This window comes from Aristolochia californica, unplaced genomic scaffold (assembly GCF_029961685.1).
Source record: "Aristolochia californica isolate CCGP_79_NKW_82.1479 unplaced genomic scaffold, dmAriCali1.0.hap1 SCAF_10, whole genome shotgun sequence".
NCBI classification, from domain to species: Eukaryota; Viridiplantae; Streptophyta; class Magnoliopsida; order Piperales; family Aristolochiaceae; genus Aristolochia; species Aristolochia californica.
In genome coordinates this window covers 967,760-982,816 of record NW_027181771.1, presented here as the reverse complement: position 1 = coordinate 982,816, position 15,057 = coordinate 967,760, and the positions used below count along the sequence as shown (strand labels likewise).

The window sequence follows — 15,057 nt, the reverse complement described above, 5'->3', positions numbered from 1 at the left end:
CATAAGTTTTTATGTAATCTAATTATGAATAGCCATAAACTATTTATTGAAATCGAATTAATTTAATTTACTAATAAAAGATATGAGGCCTTTTGAACAGTTCCCTTTTCACAAAAACCTTATAAAAACATCAAAAGTCATATAAACCTAAGAAAATATTGATCAAACATACAATTGACTAACTGTTAATTAAATGTCTCACAAAAACAAAAAATCCATCCACTATATTACCCTAATCAAATTATCTGCTCAATCTGGCTGGTGATCGATATTGAAATTGGGAAATTCAAATCTTGGAATGTACATGCATCTGTGTGGAGCTGCCCATGTTTAAATCGCAATTGCTTATTTAATTGCATTGGAATTGTCTCTTTGAAATTAGCGCGTGAACAAGCAGATATGTACAGAGAAATGGTCTGGTATTTACGCAGAGGAAGCAGAAGAGGTTAACCACCTTCAGGTACTCTTGTTCCTACCGGCCGTCAGCTTTCAGGAACTTGATGTACTCTTGCCGTGTCATCTCGCCTCCATTCACTGGATCAAAACTGCACTTGTAGAAACTGGCCCAGTAAAACAATAAAGAAAAAAGATCAGAAATGTATCTCAGAACAAGATGGTAAATGGTTTACTGAGAAGATGAAGTAAAGCATCAACCAGGGATACCCACATGATCGACTTTGGCATAATCTCCTATTCAAACATCATTTCGAGGTCACTACTAGAAATCAATCCTAATTGAGAAAACTGTAATTATTAATCTTGTAGGATTTCAATGAGTGGTTTTTGCTTGTTTTTTTGTTAACCGTGCTTTGGTGAGGAAACTGATCAAAAGGCTAATTAAGCACAAAAAATGCAATTCCTAGGATTTTTAGGGTTCATACATCAGACCATAATTTTAACATACTCTTTTAGCAGATCAGTTTTCCCACAATGGTGTAGTAGACAAATCAAGTTACGGACCCTTTCAGATGAGTAAATCATAGAACAAAACACTGGAATCGCATCCAACCCAAATTAATAAATATTTGGATGAAACCAGCAAGAGAGATAAGAAACAAGCCCCAAGTAATTGCCAATATCTGCTCCTATTTACACTTTCCTCACCTGTAGTCCCTTCAAGTAAATAAAATTGGAGATTCTCTTTCTGAATGTTGATCATACACATGCTACACCCTACATCCCAGCCAAGAAAATATGTTTGAAGCGTCTTTTTTCTGAATGTTGATTCAGATACACTATACCCAACATCCCAGTGGGACTTGAACCCAAGAACTCATGATAGACACACCCAGGGGGGCAGTAAGGTTCAATCATACATTTGGTGCTTCTTAAGAGAATAATCAAATCCTTGATGTCTTAAACAATTAAAGTTTATTCTTTTAATCACAAAAACAAACAAACAACCAAAATTTGTGCAAGGAAATAAATACACTTTGGTCAGCGATACATGGATGCAGAAAACAACAGCTTTTGCTTATTTTTAAAAACAGCAAGCAACAGAAGATGATAAGGAAAGCTACCTCCCATCCAAGCCAACAATTAAAACAGTGTGTTGAGCTCCAAATGCAGCAAGAAATTGCGTATTTTCAGGCAAGTGAAACTGTGCAAAAGACCACTCAGAACTAAAATACTTCGGTAGCACACCTGGAAATTTCAAAACATTATGTATAATATTAATGCTTCAAGAAAGTTCAGGACAATAGATCAACCAAAAGATGCGTGCTTGCTACCATTACTAAAAGCTCTTCAAAATTGAACAGAGGCTTAGACAAGGCCCTTTCACCTTTCATGAAGGACAAGGATGAGCTTGGATTTGCTCCTGAAGTTGGACATATGAGGGCATCTAGAGAAGTCGATGAGTTTTGATGCATCAATTCAGGAGTCCTCTCAGTAGTAGAACGATGAGATACATCTCCCAGCCCACGAACCCTAAGGCTGAATATGTGGACAGTTCCCTTATCACTGGATACAGCCAACCACTGGACATTTGAAGAAAGAGCAATGCTGTATATATCTGCTGTATCTACTCCTCTACGTACCTATGAAGACAACAAAATGCCGATAGCAAAAAAAATTATTACAGTAAAAGAATATAATGGAGTACATAAAAACTCAGAGGAAAAAGACAAACAGAAAAAGATGCAGTAAAAGAAGTACAAGAGCCCACATTCTCAACTTCTATGCCAACACAGCATGAACAATAGAAATAAAACTGAAAATGTAAGCCTCGGCTATGTTTCAGCAAGTCTTCAACACCTTCAACCTTTTCAAATCATGAAAAGTGTGGAAAAAGAGTGCGATGGTTCTTTTTCTTAAGAAGGATATGTCACCACTAAATATGGTGATACAGTAGGGTACTTCCTACAGAGAGAAAAGAAAGAGACCAAGCAAATCAACAACAGTAATAACATCATCAACAACAATAGACCAAATAAAAGTGGATTGGGGCACAGCTCAATGGCTACATTGGGTAATTTCCAATGTGAGCTTGGCTTCAAATCTGACCAGATTATAAGGTTCAGCATTCAAAAAGAATGAACAAATAATTTATTACATTCTTGTAGCTGCAGGTAGTTTGACTTTAAAGAATAAGTATCAGACCATATGGCCCTTAGCAACAGAAAATACCTCTTGCAAGCGAGTGCCATCCATTGTGTTAAAAATCCTAATTAAAGTGCCCTTTGTACTGGCAGTTGCAAGAAGAAGTCCATCCATCGTCAAGGTCAAGCATGCTAAGCGAGAATCGTGCGCATTAATGAACTTCGTCACCTTTAAACCAAAGTGTTCAACTCGAACCTGCCCTCGGTGGAGACCAGGGCAAGCCAACACGGAAGTGCTCAAATGATGTGAAAGACAGCAAAGTCCCTTTGGATTTGCAAGAGTCTCAATCTGGTGAAGAAGTTTCAAGTCAGTCAAGTTGTATACATAGATCTTGTGTTCGAGAACAATAACTAGCCCGTCCTTCTTCAGTTTAACACCTCGAACATCAGATCTAAATGTGAATTCACCGATGCACCGGGTTACATGATCATCCCAGATCATTACTTTGTTTGGAGGGTACTGTGGACTAGATCCATTACCAACAAGTGCAAGAATGTTGGAACGGAACAGCATTTCCACTATTCGGAATCCTGCACTTCGTACATCCCTTCTGAAGCTTTGCTTAAAAGGATTAGAATTATAAATCCGGAACCCATGGTTTGAGCCAGCAACAAAGCATTCATAATCCTGGTTCCAAGATACTGACAATAACTCCAGATTATCATCACAAAGGTCTGCAGCAGTTTGACCATAAACATATGAAGGCCTTGCATGGGAATCATATGTGCCAGCCCTCTTCGGGGATATTACTCCCCGAGAAGTTGAAACTGTTGATTTCATTGAAGTGGCAGCAGTAGTCTCCGATGCAGAGTAAATCAACAGCAACTGGAAACCTTAGTCAATCAGGTGCAGCAAGTGCTCTGTCATTCAAGAAGGAAAGGCATACATACTTACAAAATTTGCAACAAAGAATTTGTGAAATAACCTGCAATTCCATTAAAAGGAAAAAATCCAAAAAGTGACACAGTGCAGAACATAAAAATGCTTACTTGTGCATAAAAGTGAAGAACTCAGTGAAGCAGATATATACAATAAAATATTTAAAATATTAATAGTGACATACAACATGGATCTTATACTTGTTAAATTTTGGTCAAACTAGAACAAAAGACTCAATAAACATAAAAGAAAGCCACCAGCAACCATTATTAGTGAGAAGGAAAAGAACAAGCAAAGTCCCAAGACGGTTATGGGAGATAACTGCAACACTTAAACAACTAACCAAAAGAGAAAAAAAATGACCAAGATAGATAAATAGAACTACAAAGACATATATAAAAAGACTAAATCTGTGACAGGGGTTCCAACCACAAAATCTCCCATTAGTTACTACAAGAACACTTAGTTTTAAAACGGAAAATCATATATGTAGATGGTGGGAAATATCATCCAGATCTAGTACATAAAATATCCCACTGGAAAGATTACTGAAAGACAACAGCATACAACCACTAAGAAAAGCAGAAAAAAATAAGTACAACTTAACTCAAAAAGAAAGATAAAGTTTTAGGAGTATGTAAGGGAAATGCTCCCTCAAACTTTGTAATTTTCATCTGTTTTATTAATACATCCTTTTCAAAAAAAAGTTTTAGGAGTAGCAACATTTTTTTCTTAATAATAACAATCAGAGTGAAAGAATATTGTTGAGAGAGCATATAATATTAAAGAAAGGAAACAAACAGCTTGAAACTTGAAAGAAGCAAATAAAACAAAATTGAATATTACAACACGAGGCAAAGCATTCCTATAAAATGGGTAGGAGAGACCCTTCCCTCACCATCTAGCAGATAACAACTGTCAAAACACCTTCAATGATGACAAGATCATAGAAAATGTTGTAATAGACTCTGAGCCCAGTAAGGAAGCATGGATCTCATTCCGCAATGAGCCTTGATGTTGTCCCCAATACCAAAGTAAGTGGAGCACGGGTCTCGTACCTTAGTAAGAAGTAGAAACAACCATTTCAACCTTACACTAGACAGAGGCCAAATCCACACTATTTCACGTATTATTTTACAATAAAGGACTTTCACTAGACAGAGAGCCACTTAATTGAGTTCATAATGATTTAAGAATTAGGATGATATATAACTTTTTACTCTCGAGAAGTTAATGAACACTGTGCGCGCTTAATGCACTGTTGCAGGATTTAGGTACGCCACCAAGAAAAAAAGAATAGATCAAACTCATAAAGAATCCCGCAAACTGTAATAAATTCAGAGGACGCAAGTTTCCATGTTCAACTGGTCTAGCTATTATCTAGTTGGACCAATAAATTAATGAAGGACCAAGTACAAAGAAAATCAACATGTACGTTCTGGAGTTACATTAAGTGACATGATAGTATTAAAATTTCGCAGTTATATCTGTCCTGATGATATCCTCCGATGTCGATCAGATTTCCGAAGAAAGCTTTCATACGCAATACTCTTCATTGCTAAAAACAGGTCATTGAGAGAAACTAAAGATCATTCATCAACCGTTCAGTGAATACTATTCATCGCTAGAGCAACCTCATATTCCAGCCAAAATAAAAACTCAAAGCAGCAATAATGCTCGAAAGACAAAAAAAAAATCCATTTTTTTCTCAGATTCCATTTAACAAAAAGAAGCCAACCGTAGAGAAACGCGGAAAACGCGAGAAGCCCCGAAACACCATTCCAGATCTTCACTGTAAAACCCACCATCATAATCAATGCATCTCATGGTAAAACCACAGCAAAATAAACCAAAAACTACTCAAAACCGCAATAAAAGAAAATAAAAAACACCATACTTGGACCAAAGAGTATAGGGTTACCTTTAGGAAGATGAACCAGAGCTGGATTTTCCGAGATCCTCACTTTTCATCTTCGCTTCTTCGTCCTCCTCCGTCAGTTCGTCAGAAAAGGCCCAAGGAGAAAACTTGCAGGCAAAATTATGCAGCTTTCCCGATTCATCACGCCACTAACGGGTCGGGCAGGGAAGCGGAGGCCCACTCTTAAATCATGATATAGGCCCAGGTAGAAAATTACTCTCACTCGAACAAAAAAATTATGCACGGACCCATTTGATTCTTACCGGTTCATAATTACTCTGGTTCTTGTTTCGAACCGGGCCAGTAAAATTATGCACGGTCCGGTTCCTATACCGTATGTCACTCACGCCACCGGCCACTGCAGCTCCAAACTCCTAACATCATCACATGCGTGTCACCTTTCTGCCCTCAGAAAATGAACAAAATTAGAGTAAAATTATAGAGTGAAAATAAAAAATGGAAATTCTCCTTCTTCTGATCTTGCAGACGGAGTTCCGCTCACCCCATTTCTTCTTCCTCGCAAACTCCGAGCTGATTTTTTTTGCCAAAAAAAGAGGGACTTATCCGAATTCCTTCGACGAGGAGATGGCGGAGACCTCGTCGACGGGGGCGTTGGTGCCGTCGGTGAAATCGGAACCCAAATGGGGAGGGGAGGCGGTGAACTTGTCGGTGTCGCAAGCCGGCTGTGGAGAGGACACCACGACGGGCGGGGAGGTGTGTGGGGCCAGAGTGGAGCCGGACAAGGATTTGTTGTGTCCCATTTGCATGCAAGTTATCAAGGACGCGTTCCTCACTGCCTGTGGTCATACTTTCTGTTACATGTGTATCGTTACCCATTTGAATAACAAAAGTGATTGCCCCTGTTGCGGGCAGTACCTCACTACTAACCAGCTCTACCCTAATTTTCTGCTTAATAAGGTCAGTCTGCTTCTACAGGTTTGGCTTTATTGTTGCTTTGTCTTGGTTTACCACTGTTTGTTTCTTTTGCTGTTTCTGCGTTTGAGGCTTTAGTGGGGTAATGTTAGAAGTTAAATAACTGTTCTGTTTGGCTTGGTTTTGTGCTTTTTATATATTTTGAGTTTGTCTTGTGGAACTATTCGGTCGTGGATGTTAAGCTCAGTAGCTGAATTGGAGAGCATTGGGTTTGTTTTTCTCTTACATGCTAATTTCAGCAGATTTTTTTTCCAGCTACTTATTTGGGCATACACCCTTTGTAGTACTACTTTGCTAGTTCTGTTGTAGTTTTCTTTTTAATAAAAAATTATGGAATTTTGAGGCTTTTTGTTAAAATTAAATGTCTCATAGGTCCTACTTGGACTCTCCATGACTTGAAATGGATGAAAATATTAATTTTTAACTTTGCACTCTTTCCAATTAACTGTATTCTGTTTTCTTACAGCTACTGAAGAAGCAATCTGCTCGTCAAATAGCAAAAAATGCATCACCTACAGAGCATCTTCGTCTGGCATTGCAACAGGTAAGTTATTGGTTCCAGTAGGCAACAATCTAGGGATAACAAAACACAAGTCTTTTGTATGCCTAACATATGTTGATGTTAGGAGCTGTCTAGCAATAGGTCAAAGGCTTATTCCAATTTTCCATGTACTTTTATCTGTCTCAATCTTCTAAGGCATGGGTGATTACTAGGTTTGCTTGTCTGATGATTCAAGCATTTGTGGCATTTCTTCTTGTTTTGGAGAAGATTTTGAAGTTCTTATATAATCTACATCAGTAGTCACCTGGATTTGGTAGATAACAATTTATTATGAAATAAATGTTCTACTAAAATTATTTGATGACTGAACATAGATTAGGAGTTGACTTTGTAAAGTCTGAATTAACGTGACATTCCCTTATTGAAATTCCTTCTTCTGTGCCAAATTTTGTGAAACAGTGAGTGCTGCTAGTGTGGCCGATCACTTGCATATCTTTGCAGAAACTAAAAAAGTTTATCTCATACTTTTAGAGGTTTAAATTTGATACTCCCTCATTAGGTCTTCTTATTATAGTTTAATTTAGATTATTGTTTTTTTTTTAAATTTCTTGAAAATGCATTGATAAATGGGTAAAGAGACCAAAAGGGACAGGAAGAACACCCCAAGACTGCTAGATCTGCAATACAAGACAAAATATAAAAATAGAATATCCAAAGATGGTATTGCATTTTGCTTCTTGGATTGCGACCTCCTAGCATGAGAGTATTTTGGAGCTCGAGGTACATTTAGCTTAGTTAAAGTGGAGAGTGTAGCAATTTTGTAACTACGTTGTTTCACTGTTTGAAAATGTAAAATTTGGTGATATAGTACAATGTTTTGGAGGACTCTTATATGTGACACCCAATTGTCATTCTTAGACAGGGTTTTGAAGTTTCTGTGAAGGAGCTGGACACTCTAATTTCTCTCCTTCAAGAGAAAAAGAGGAAAATGGAGCAAGAAGAGGCAGAGACTAATATGCAGATACTTCTTGACTTCTTACACTGCTTGAAGAAACAAAAAATTGATGAACTGAAGGAGGTTAGAATACGAAAAATCTTCTCTTTAACTTGCCTAATAATTCCCAGTGAGTGCAATTCTACTTATGAGACCGTGTGTATTGCAATTGGCTTTCATAATGGCATCGATGACTCAAGAACTTTTACTCTCAATAGGTACAATCTGATCTCCAATATATTAAAGAAGATATGAACTCTGTGGAGAGGCACAGAATCGAGTTATACCGTGCAAAGGAGAGATACTCCATGAAGCTTCGCATGCTAGCAGATGACCCCATGGCCCCAAAAGTACGGTCTTCTTCACTTGATAAGCACAATACTGGCTTCGTTGCAGGTACTCGGGCTGTACAAGGCAGCACCTGCTCAGGCAGTTTCCAGGGCAAGAAAGTAGACCCAAAGGCCCAAGGAAATTCCCAGGGCTACCAACGAAAAGATGCTTTTAGTGGTTCAGATCCACGGAATGCAATTTCTCAGTCAGGACTGATGGTTGCAAGAAAAAGGAGAGTTCATGCACAGGTTAGCATTCTGATCTTGCTAGTTTTAATCTTCTGTCATCTATGCCTCTGAGAATCACATGGCCTTTGAATTCATTATTAAGACCTGTGTTTGAGAAGAATATCCTTAGAATGCTGCTTCACTAAAAAAATTTAAAGCTTAGTTGTTTGAATCAGTGCTGCCTTGGCTCTACATCAGTCCTGATTTGTACTTGGCTCTACATCAGTCCTGAGAACTGTGAGCCAAGTACAAATGAGGACTGATGGTAGCAAGAAAAAGAACTGGTAGCACAGTGGAAGGGGTTCTCTACATTGTCTGCTGTTTAGGGGAAAGAAAGAGCTCTTTCCTATTTCTGTTTGTCCATTGTTCCATGTGGACCATGCCCCTAGAACTGTGAGCCAAGTTCATTTGGAATGGGAAGCATGTTGAACCAAGTACATCAGACTAACTCGTAAAAAAGAATCTGTAACCTCAAAGAGAAGTCAAAGAGTATACAGTGCTATTTTGACACAAATATGACAGATGGCAGCGAGAAGAAGCTTCCTTCTGATTTGTTGTTATCCTTATAATGATGCTTTTCTCTCAATTTCTCACTCATTTCTTGTTTAGCAGTTCACTGATTTTCAAGAGTATTACTTGCAAAAGAGGCGTCAAGGAGCTAGCCAATCGAAAAATCAGGATGAAAAGGCCGTTAACGGTTTAAGCCGGGAAGGATACCATGCAAGTCTTGAGGACTTTCAGTCTGTATTGACTACGTTTACTCGATACAGGTTTTACAATCATCATAAACTTTACTGACACTTTGTTCTTATTGCTTCTGGCCCAAACTTTAGATCTTGAAATGTGAATGACTTCAGTTCTATACGTTCTATTTTTTCACTAATTGTTTTATCACTTGTCTCAGTCGCTTGCGTGTTATTGCTGAACTTAGACATGGGGATCTTTTCCACTCAGCCAATATTGTATCAAGGTGAGGACTGGCCAACACATGTTTCCAATTTCCATCATATTGGGAGTTTGTAATATCTGATGATATTAACTTAAAAAAATATTATGTGATGATAATTTTTTCTATTTTTTTATAATCCATCTATATTTGAAGATTTTTTTTTCTTTTTCTGGAACTTGAGATTTGAAGTGGCATGGACAGCACTTCTCTGTGAGATTGCATGTAGCAAAACGTTAAATAAGAGTGCTTAATTGCTAGCACTCTTAATTGCCATGTCAATTTGGCTCAATTCTAGTCATGGATAATACTCTAGGACACTGCATTATGTTATTCCTGGTGGTAGCAGCCATTCCTTGGACTCTCTTAGTAATGGAGAAGTGGTGGGTCTCCAAGAATAAGTCTTCTCCGCTTAGAGGCATCATTCAGCTACTCATCATATCACTCTTGGGCTGGTATTGCCTTTAGTTCTGTGTATCTGGGGCCTGATATTCAATCCAGTTGAAGTCTGACTTCCCACAAAGATAGTTTCTTTTAGCCGTTGAAATCTCTTTTTTCTAAATTGGATATCTTATATTAAATTCTGATTGCAGCTGTAATGGGAATCTTGTGCCAGCTTGTTTCTAGCTTCTTATTTGCAGCAAGGCATCATTCCCTTATTTTTAAGTTGAGGGTGGCCATCCACATGCATAAAGTAGATTTTTTTTTTCCACATTTGGTTTGATCCATATAAGGATAGAGGATAAAATGCGTAGATACTAACTACTTTTGGTGTTTGGCTGTTCATCTTTCATGCAGCATAGAATTTGATCGTGATGATGAGTTGTTTGCTATTGCTGGGGTTTCTAGACGTATTAAAGTTTTTGAATTCTCTACGGTAAAGTAGCATCTGTTTATTCTTCTAACTGGTGAAAGAAACAAGAAAAGATTTTAGTATCATCTACGAAGTGATTATTCTGAATCATCTGTTTTACGTCAGGTGGTAAATGAACCTGCTGATGTTCATTTGCCAGTGGTAGAGATGCCAACACGATCCAAACTCAGTTGCTTGAGTTGGAATAAATCCATTAGGAACCATATAGCTAGTAGTGATTATGAAGGGATAGTCACTGTGTGGGATGTAACCACCAGGCAGGTAAATCCATTTCTGGCACAACGTCTATTTCTATTACTCCCACCTTCTGTTGCATTTAGCTCTATTTTTATTTTTATTTTTCAGAGTGTCATGGAATATGATGAGCATGAAAAAAGAGCATGGAGTGTTGACTTTTCGCCTACAGATCCATCATTGCTGGTATCTGGTAGTGATGATTGTAAGGTATCTTTCATCTTCCTTGTTTAGTTGGCTGATAGGAAATTGGCTTAGGTCACTTCTGTGAAATCCTGTCCAAATGAAGCCTGCCTTTTAATATCTGTCATAAAGTTACTTCACAGGTACTTGTGAAACTAAGGTTCCAAGTTGATGAAGTTCTTAAATGTATTTTTTCTTTTGTTGATTTCATAAATTATAATGCAAATGAAACATGTTCTGTTGGCATCTAATTGAATGAAGGCTACCTACTATGTTCTAAGCAACTTGTAGATGTGGAAAATCTTTTGTCCAATTTTTTAAAAACCAACCAAGGCATTAACCTAGTTCACTTGCAGGGTCAGGTTGTATTGGTTCAATCAGTGAGACAATCCTGTGTCTCTTATCCTTTATGTCAATCTGCTAGTTGCTTCACCTACTTCTGTAACTTGCCAAGTAATAGAGATTCAAGATATGAAATTGCAGACTTCAATCATAAGCTAATATGAGCATTAAAATTTAGAGGGTTTCCTAACTTGGAAGCCAAAAACAAAGTAATAGAAAAAGCCACATTATGTGCAAATTTTATCAAAAGGAGCAAAAAGCACTACACACCAAAGAGACCAGCACAAGAAGAACATTAAAGCATGACAAAAATAAAACTTAAGAAATTCAAGCAACAACATTCTCGTAAAGAGGCAGCTTAAAAAAAAAGAATAACCATAAAATAAAATGCAGATGTTTATAAATTTGTACTGGTTTGCTTTGGGCTGTACAAGATTGCTATAGTTTGTCCCACCTTATTTTCAGCTGATTAATCACCATGACCAATAGCTAACCTTTTCGTGTGCAATGTCATCTACTTCAAACAACCCTAAGAAAACGTGTGTATATGTTTCTAGTTTTGTGATTGGCTTAGTTTGTCTCAATTGTAATCTGACCCGCTGAGCATGCATGTTACAGGTCAAGATTTGGTGCACCAAACAAGAAGCCAGTGTATTAAACATAGATATGAAAGCTAATATTTGTTGTGTTAAATATAATCCAGGTTCTAGTATCTATGTGGCGGTATGCTTCTAACCCTTCATATGTATTTTTCGGCTGCATTTATTTGGTGGATCACTTAATTACTTGACATTTTCAGGTTGGCTCTGCTGATCATCACATTCATTATTATGACCTGAGAAATACAAGTGCTCCAGTCCATGTTTTTAGTGGTCACAGGAAGACGGTTTCATATGTAAAATTTCTCTCGAATAATGAACTTGCCTCTGCATCAACTGATAGTACATTACGATTATGGGATGTCAGGGAACACTGTCCGGTGAGCACATCTTTCTACGAATGAGATTACAAGAATGATACAATCCTCTTGAGGCTCTTCACTGAAAGAAAGGAATCTTGAACAACATATAATACCTTAACTTGTTATGAAATTGTCATTTTAAGTCAATTTTTTCAAAAAAAAAAAGAAAAAAAAGCTTGTTTGTCTTTTAATATTAACTCCTTTCTGTGTGTGATACATGTTACCGAAAAAAAAAGTTGGCAAGATGTACACCCATGAGGTTTTAGTTTACTCTACCAGTCAACTAATGTCCCATGAAAAAGTCAAACTCACTTCGCATATCTTGTGATGAGCACTCAGTTGGACCTGTGTTCTTCCAAAGTGCACAAATGGAGAGCCAAGATATAGTAATGAAATGAAATACCAAAAAGTTATTGAGTTGTATACATACACTTAATTTACCCCTTCGTCAAAGAGTAGGCAATTCTATGCAGATTGCACGATGTCACCTTGTTTCTAGCAATCTGTTTGGTTGAATTAATGCTTGGGTCTTTTCATTTTCTTTCATGTTGCTTCTCAAATGTTGTGAATTACAGAGAAAATCTTGAGGCTTCCTGTACATAAATTTTCTCTTCAAAGAACTTGCTCTTTTGTCTTGTTCCTGCAAAATGACTAGCCGAAGTCTCAAGAACTTTTCCCAACTAGTAAGTGTAGATCTTTTCAAGGTCAAGACCAATGTGGGACTACTCTCCCACACACAACAACTCTCACAGTCATACATCTAGCTGAGACATGGAACACATGTACAACTATAGAATGATGTACTTTTTTATCTACTGAAACTCCATCATGCATCCAGGCTTAAACTGACAATCCAGTTTATGACATGAAGAACATATGCACACATGGCTATAAAGAACAAAGAGGAACAATAAACACTTTTTCCCCAAATGATTAGCTCTAGTTAGGATGCCTCTCTCCCACAAATAAGCTTGTGATCTTTTCAAGCTTACTCCAATGTGGAACTATTCTCCCATACACAACAACTCATAGAGCACATGTATAACTAAAGATTGGAGGACCTTTTTATCCACCAGTAGTCTTTTGTTGGATGTTTTTTCTTCTACAACCTGTACCATTTCGTCCTTGAGAGATGGTGATTCTTGAAATTTTGGGCTTGCATGTTGTACCAGATATTATTTCATTGTTTGCTGTTTCTTTTGCTGAGCTTTCCTCACTTTTCCAAAAGAGATCTGTATAATAGTTTTTCACCTTTGTAATCTTATCAGGTTCGAACATATAGAGGGCACACAAATGAGAAGAATTTTGTGGGTCTAACAGTGAATAATGAGTATATTGCCTGTGGGAGTGAAACAAATGATGTTTTTGTTTACCACAAGGTAAGCATATTATTTCAAGCAAGGGTTCTACATCCTTGAGACTATAATGGTAGGCCTTATTACGTGTCCTTCTCTGTTTTAATACCTGCATTTTCAATAATGGTGCATATTCACTTTGCAGGCTATCCCCAAACCTGCAGCTTGGCATAAGTTTGGATGCTCTGATATGGATGATACAGATGATGATGCAGGGTCATACTTCATAAGTGCAGTGTGTTGGAAAAGAGATAGTCCAACAATGTTAACTGCTAATAGTCAAGGAACCATCAAAGTTCTCGTACTTGCTGCTTGAGTAAGAAATGGAAGGCAAAATTAGAAGCAAAAAATGTGTTACGAATCCAAATGGGTAACTTCATATGCCAGTTTTCATTCTTCTTGTAAGAGTGCAATGAGAAAGGGTAGTTCGGAGAGAATCAAACAAGGTCTGGCTTTATTAAACCATCTGTACATAATCAGCTGTGCAGTTTGTATAATGAGAAAGGATCAAAAGATCACTTTGACCGAGAGGTTATCTATGTACATTTAATATCATAGAAGTGGCTTGGTTCACAGGCTCCGGTGCTTCAACAAATTGGAGGAAGAGTGTGAGGAAGTTTATTGTGGAGCTCAAATTCATTTGACTCGAGACTCTTGATATACACTGTCAGATTCTTCTTCCTCTTTCACAGAGGATGTAGGAAATCTATATCAGATGAACCAAATTTCCATTTTGTAACAGTAGAATTGCCACTGTTATCACATTGTTAGAAATTGTGAAGGGTAAAAAGAAAGAAAAACAAAGATCTGCAGAAGTGAAGGAAGCAGGAAAGAAGATGGTGAATATGAATGAAAGAAGACAGAGAAAGAGGAAATGAAGGGGAAAGAAGAGCCAAGAGGAAGAAGAAGAGAAAGGGGGAAATGAAGAAAGAAACCATCCCTCCCTGTTGTCATTGGCAGAAAAAACAGAATAAATTTTAGTTAAACCAGGGTGTATATAATTTAGCAAATGTTCACTGTGTGTTATCTGTAGTGGTAGTTTTTAACAAATTGTTATATTAGTTTTTGTCCTAAAATATTTGTAATGTATTAAACCTTCTTCTTCCATTATCAACACTTTCAAAGTTTTTAATACTATACAATGTTAAATATTGTCATCAACTAGGCTGCTAAGGGTATTTTTATCTGGAATGAAATAAATTTTAGCTACTAATTTTAAAATGTAACGATAAAAGTTTTGAATTCAGAAGGGATATTTCTTTCAATATTATCAAACAGGAAATGTGGTTTGATAAATTCAATATTGTAATAGTTGCTTTTGGGTTAAAAGAGATTTGTTGTTGTATATGTTGATTCATATTATCCTTACCAGAAGTTGTGGGGATGGGATCGTAAAGGTGAATTCTGGGTTTGTATTAGCGTTTTAGACTAAGTATTTAGGATTTCTTAAATAGTTTTTGGGAATTAACCTTTAAATTCTCGATTTTGACATAATTTCTTGTATAAAACATAGAATTTTCTCATGGTTTAGTTGATTTTTTTTTAATTACAACCAACCTCTTAGCTTGCTATCTTGCTATCAATTCTTAAATTTAAGCTATATCTAAAATTAAAATTTTATGGATATATAATTATATTTTTGTCCCGCATAAATATGCATTTTATTCACCAGGCACCACCGGTTGCAGTGTAGAGTGGACTCAGATACCGACGAATCGAATGAGCTTTTTACAGGTTCGTAACAGTAAAATTGATTATGCGCCAGTCCTAAGCACAGA

At 37.1% G+C, this 15,057-nt stretch overlaps 2 protein-coding genes across 5 annotated transcripts; one reads left to right on the top strand and one right to left on the bottom strand.

Annotated features, from left to right (window-relative positions):
• Nucleotides 1–107: 107 nt before the first annotated feature.
• On the bottom strand, nucleotides 108–5,492 carry LOC137940049 (autophagy-related protein 18d-like). Of its 4 annotated transcripts, XM_068784988.1 has the most exons (6): nucleotides 5,402–5,492; nucleotides 5,219–5,272; nucleotides 2,629–3,434; nucleotides 1,784–2,039; nucleotides 1,521–1,644; nucleotides 108–560 (listed from the first exon to the last, which is right to left on the bottom strand). In XM_068784988.1, exons 3-6 carry the CDS (start codon nucleotides 3,379–3,381, stop codon nucleotides 473–475), a joined length of 1,221 nt encoding a protein of 406 aa, XP_068641089.1. In that variant the 5' UTR covers nucleotides 3,382–3,434; nucleotides 5,219–5,272; nucleotides 5,402–5,492; the 3' UTR covers nucleotides 108–472. The 4 variants fall into 4 exon arrangements, with proteins under 4 accessions (XP_068641089.1, XP_068641079.1, XP_068641071.1 ...); XM_068784978.1 differs by lacking the exon at nucleotides 5,219–5,272 and having other exon boundaries at nucleotides 2,629–3,526; XM_068784970.1 differs by lacking the exon at nucleotides 5,219–5,272 and having other exon boundaries at nucleotides 2,629–3,461.
• Nucleotides 5,493–5,836: 344 nt separating this feature from the next.
• Nucleotides 5,837–14,394, top strand: LOC137966173 (E3 ubiquitin-protein ligase COP1-like). The gene is made up of 13 exons (XM_068812721.1): nucleotides 5,837–6,316; nucleotides 6,798–6,875; nucleotides 7,756–7,911; nucleotides 8,046–8,405; nucleotides 8,997–9,154; nucleotides 9,289–9,354; nucleotides 10,129–10,207; nucleotides 10,310–10,465; nucleotides 10,550–10,648; nucleotides 11,582–11,686; nucleotides 11,763–11,942; nucleotides 13,193–13,303; nucleotides 13,425–14,394. Exons 1-13 carry the CDS (start codon nucleotides 5,855–5,857, stop codon nucleotides 13,593–13,595), a joined length of 2,181 nt encoding a protein of 726 aa, XP_068668822.1. The 5' UTR covers nucleotides 5,837–5,854; the 3' UTR covers nucleotides 13,596–14,394.
• Nucleotides 14,395–15,057: the final 663 nt, after the last annotated feature.

Coding starts and splice junctions, on each gene's coding strand:
- LOC137940049 (XM_068784988.1), bottom strand. CDS start 3,381: ATGAAATCAACAGTTTCAACTTCTCGGGGAGTAATATCCCCGAAGAGG. Junction 2,040..2,628: donor ATGGCACTCGCTTGCAAGAG/GTATTTTCTGTT, acceptor TTGTCTTCATAG/GTACGTAGAGGAGTAGATAC. Junction 561..1,520: donor ATTGTTGGCTTGGATGGGAG/GTAGCTTTCCTT, acceptor TTACTGGGCCAG/TTTCTACAAGTGCAGTTTTG.
- LOC137966173 (XM_068812721.1), top strand. CDS start 5,855: ATGGAAATTCTCCTTCTTCTGATCTTGCAGACGGAGTTCCGCTCACCC. Junction 6,876..7,755: donor TTCGTCTGGCATTGCAACAG/GTAAGTTATTGG, acceptor ATTCTTAGACAG/GGTTTTGAAGTTTCTGTGAA. Junction 7,912..8,045: donor AAATTGATGAACTGAAGGAG/GTTAGAATACGA, acceptor TACTCTCAATAG/GTACAATCTGATCTCCAATA.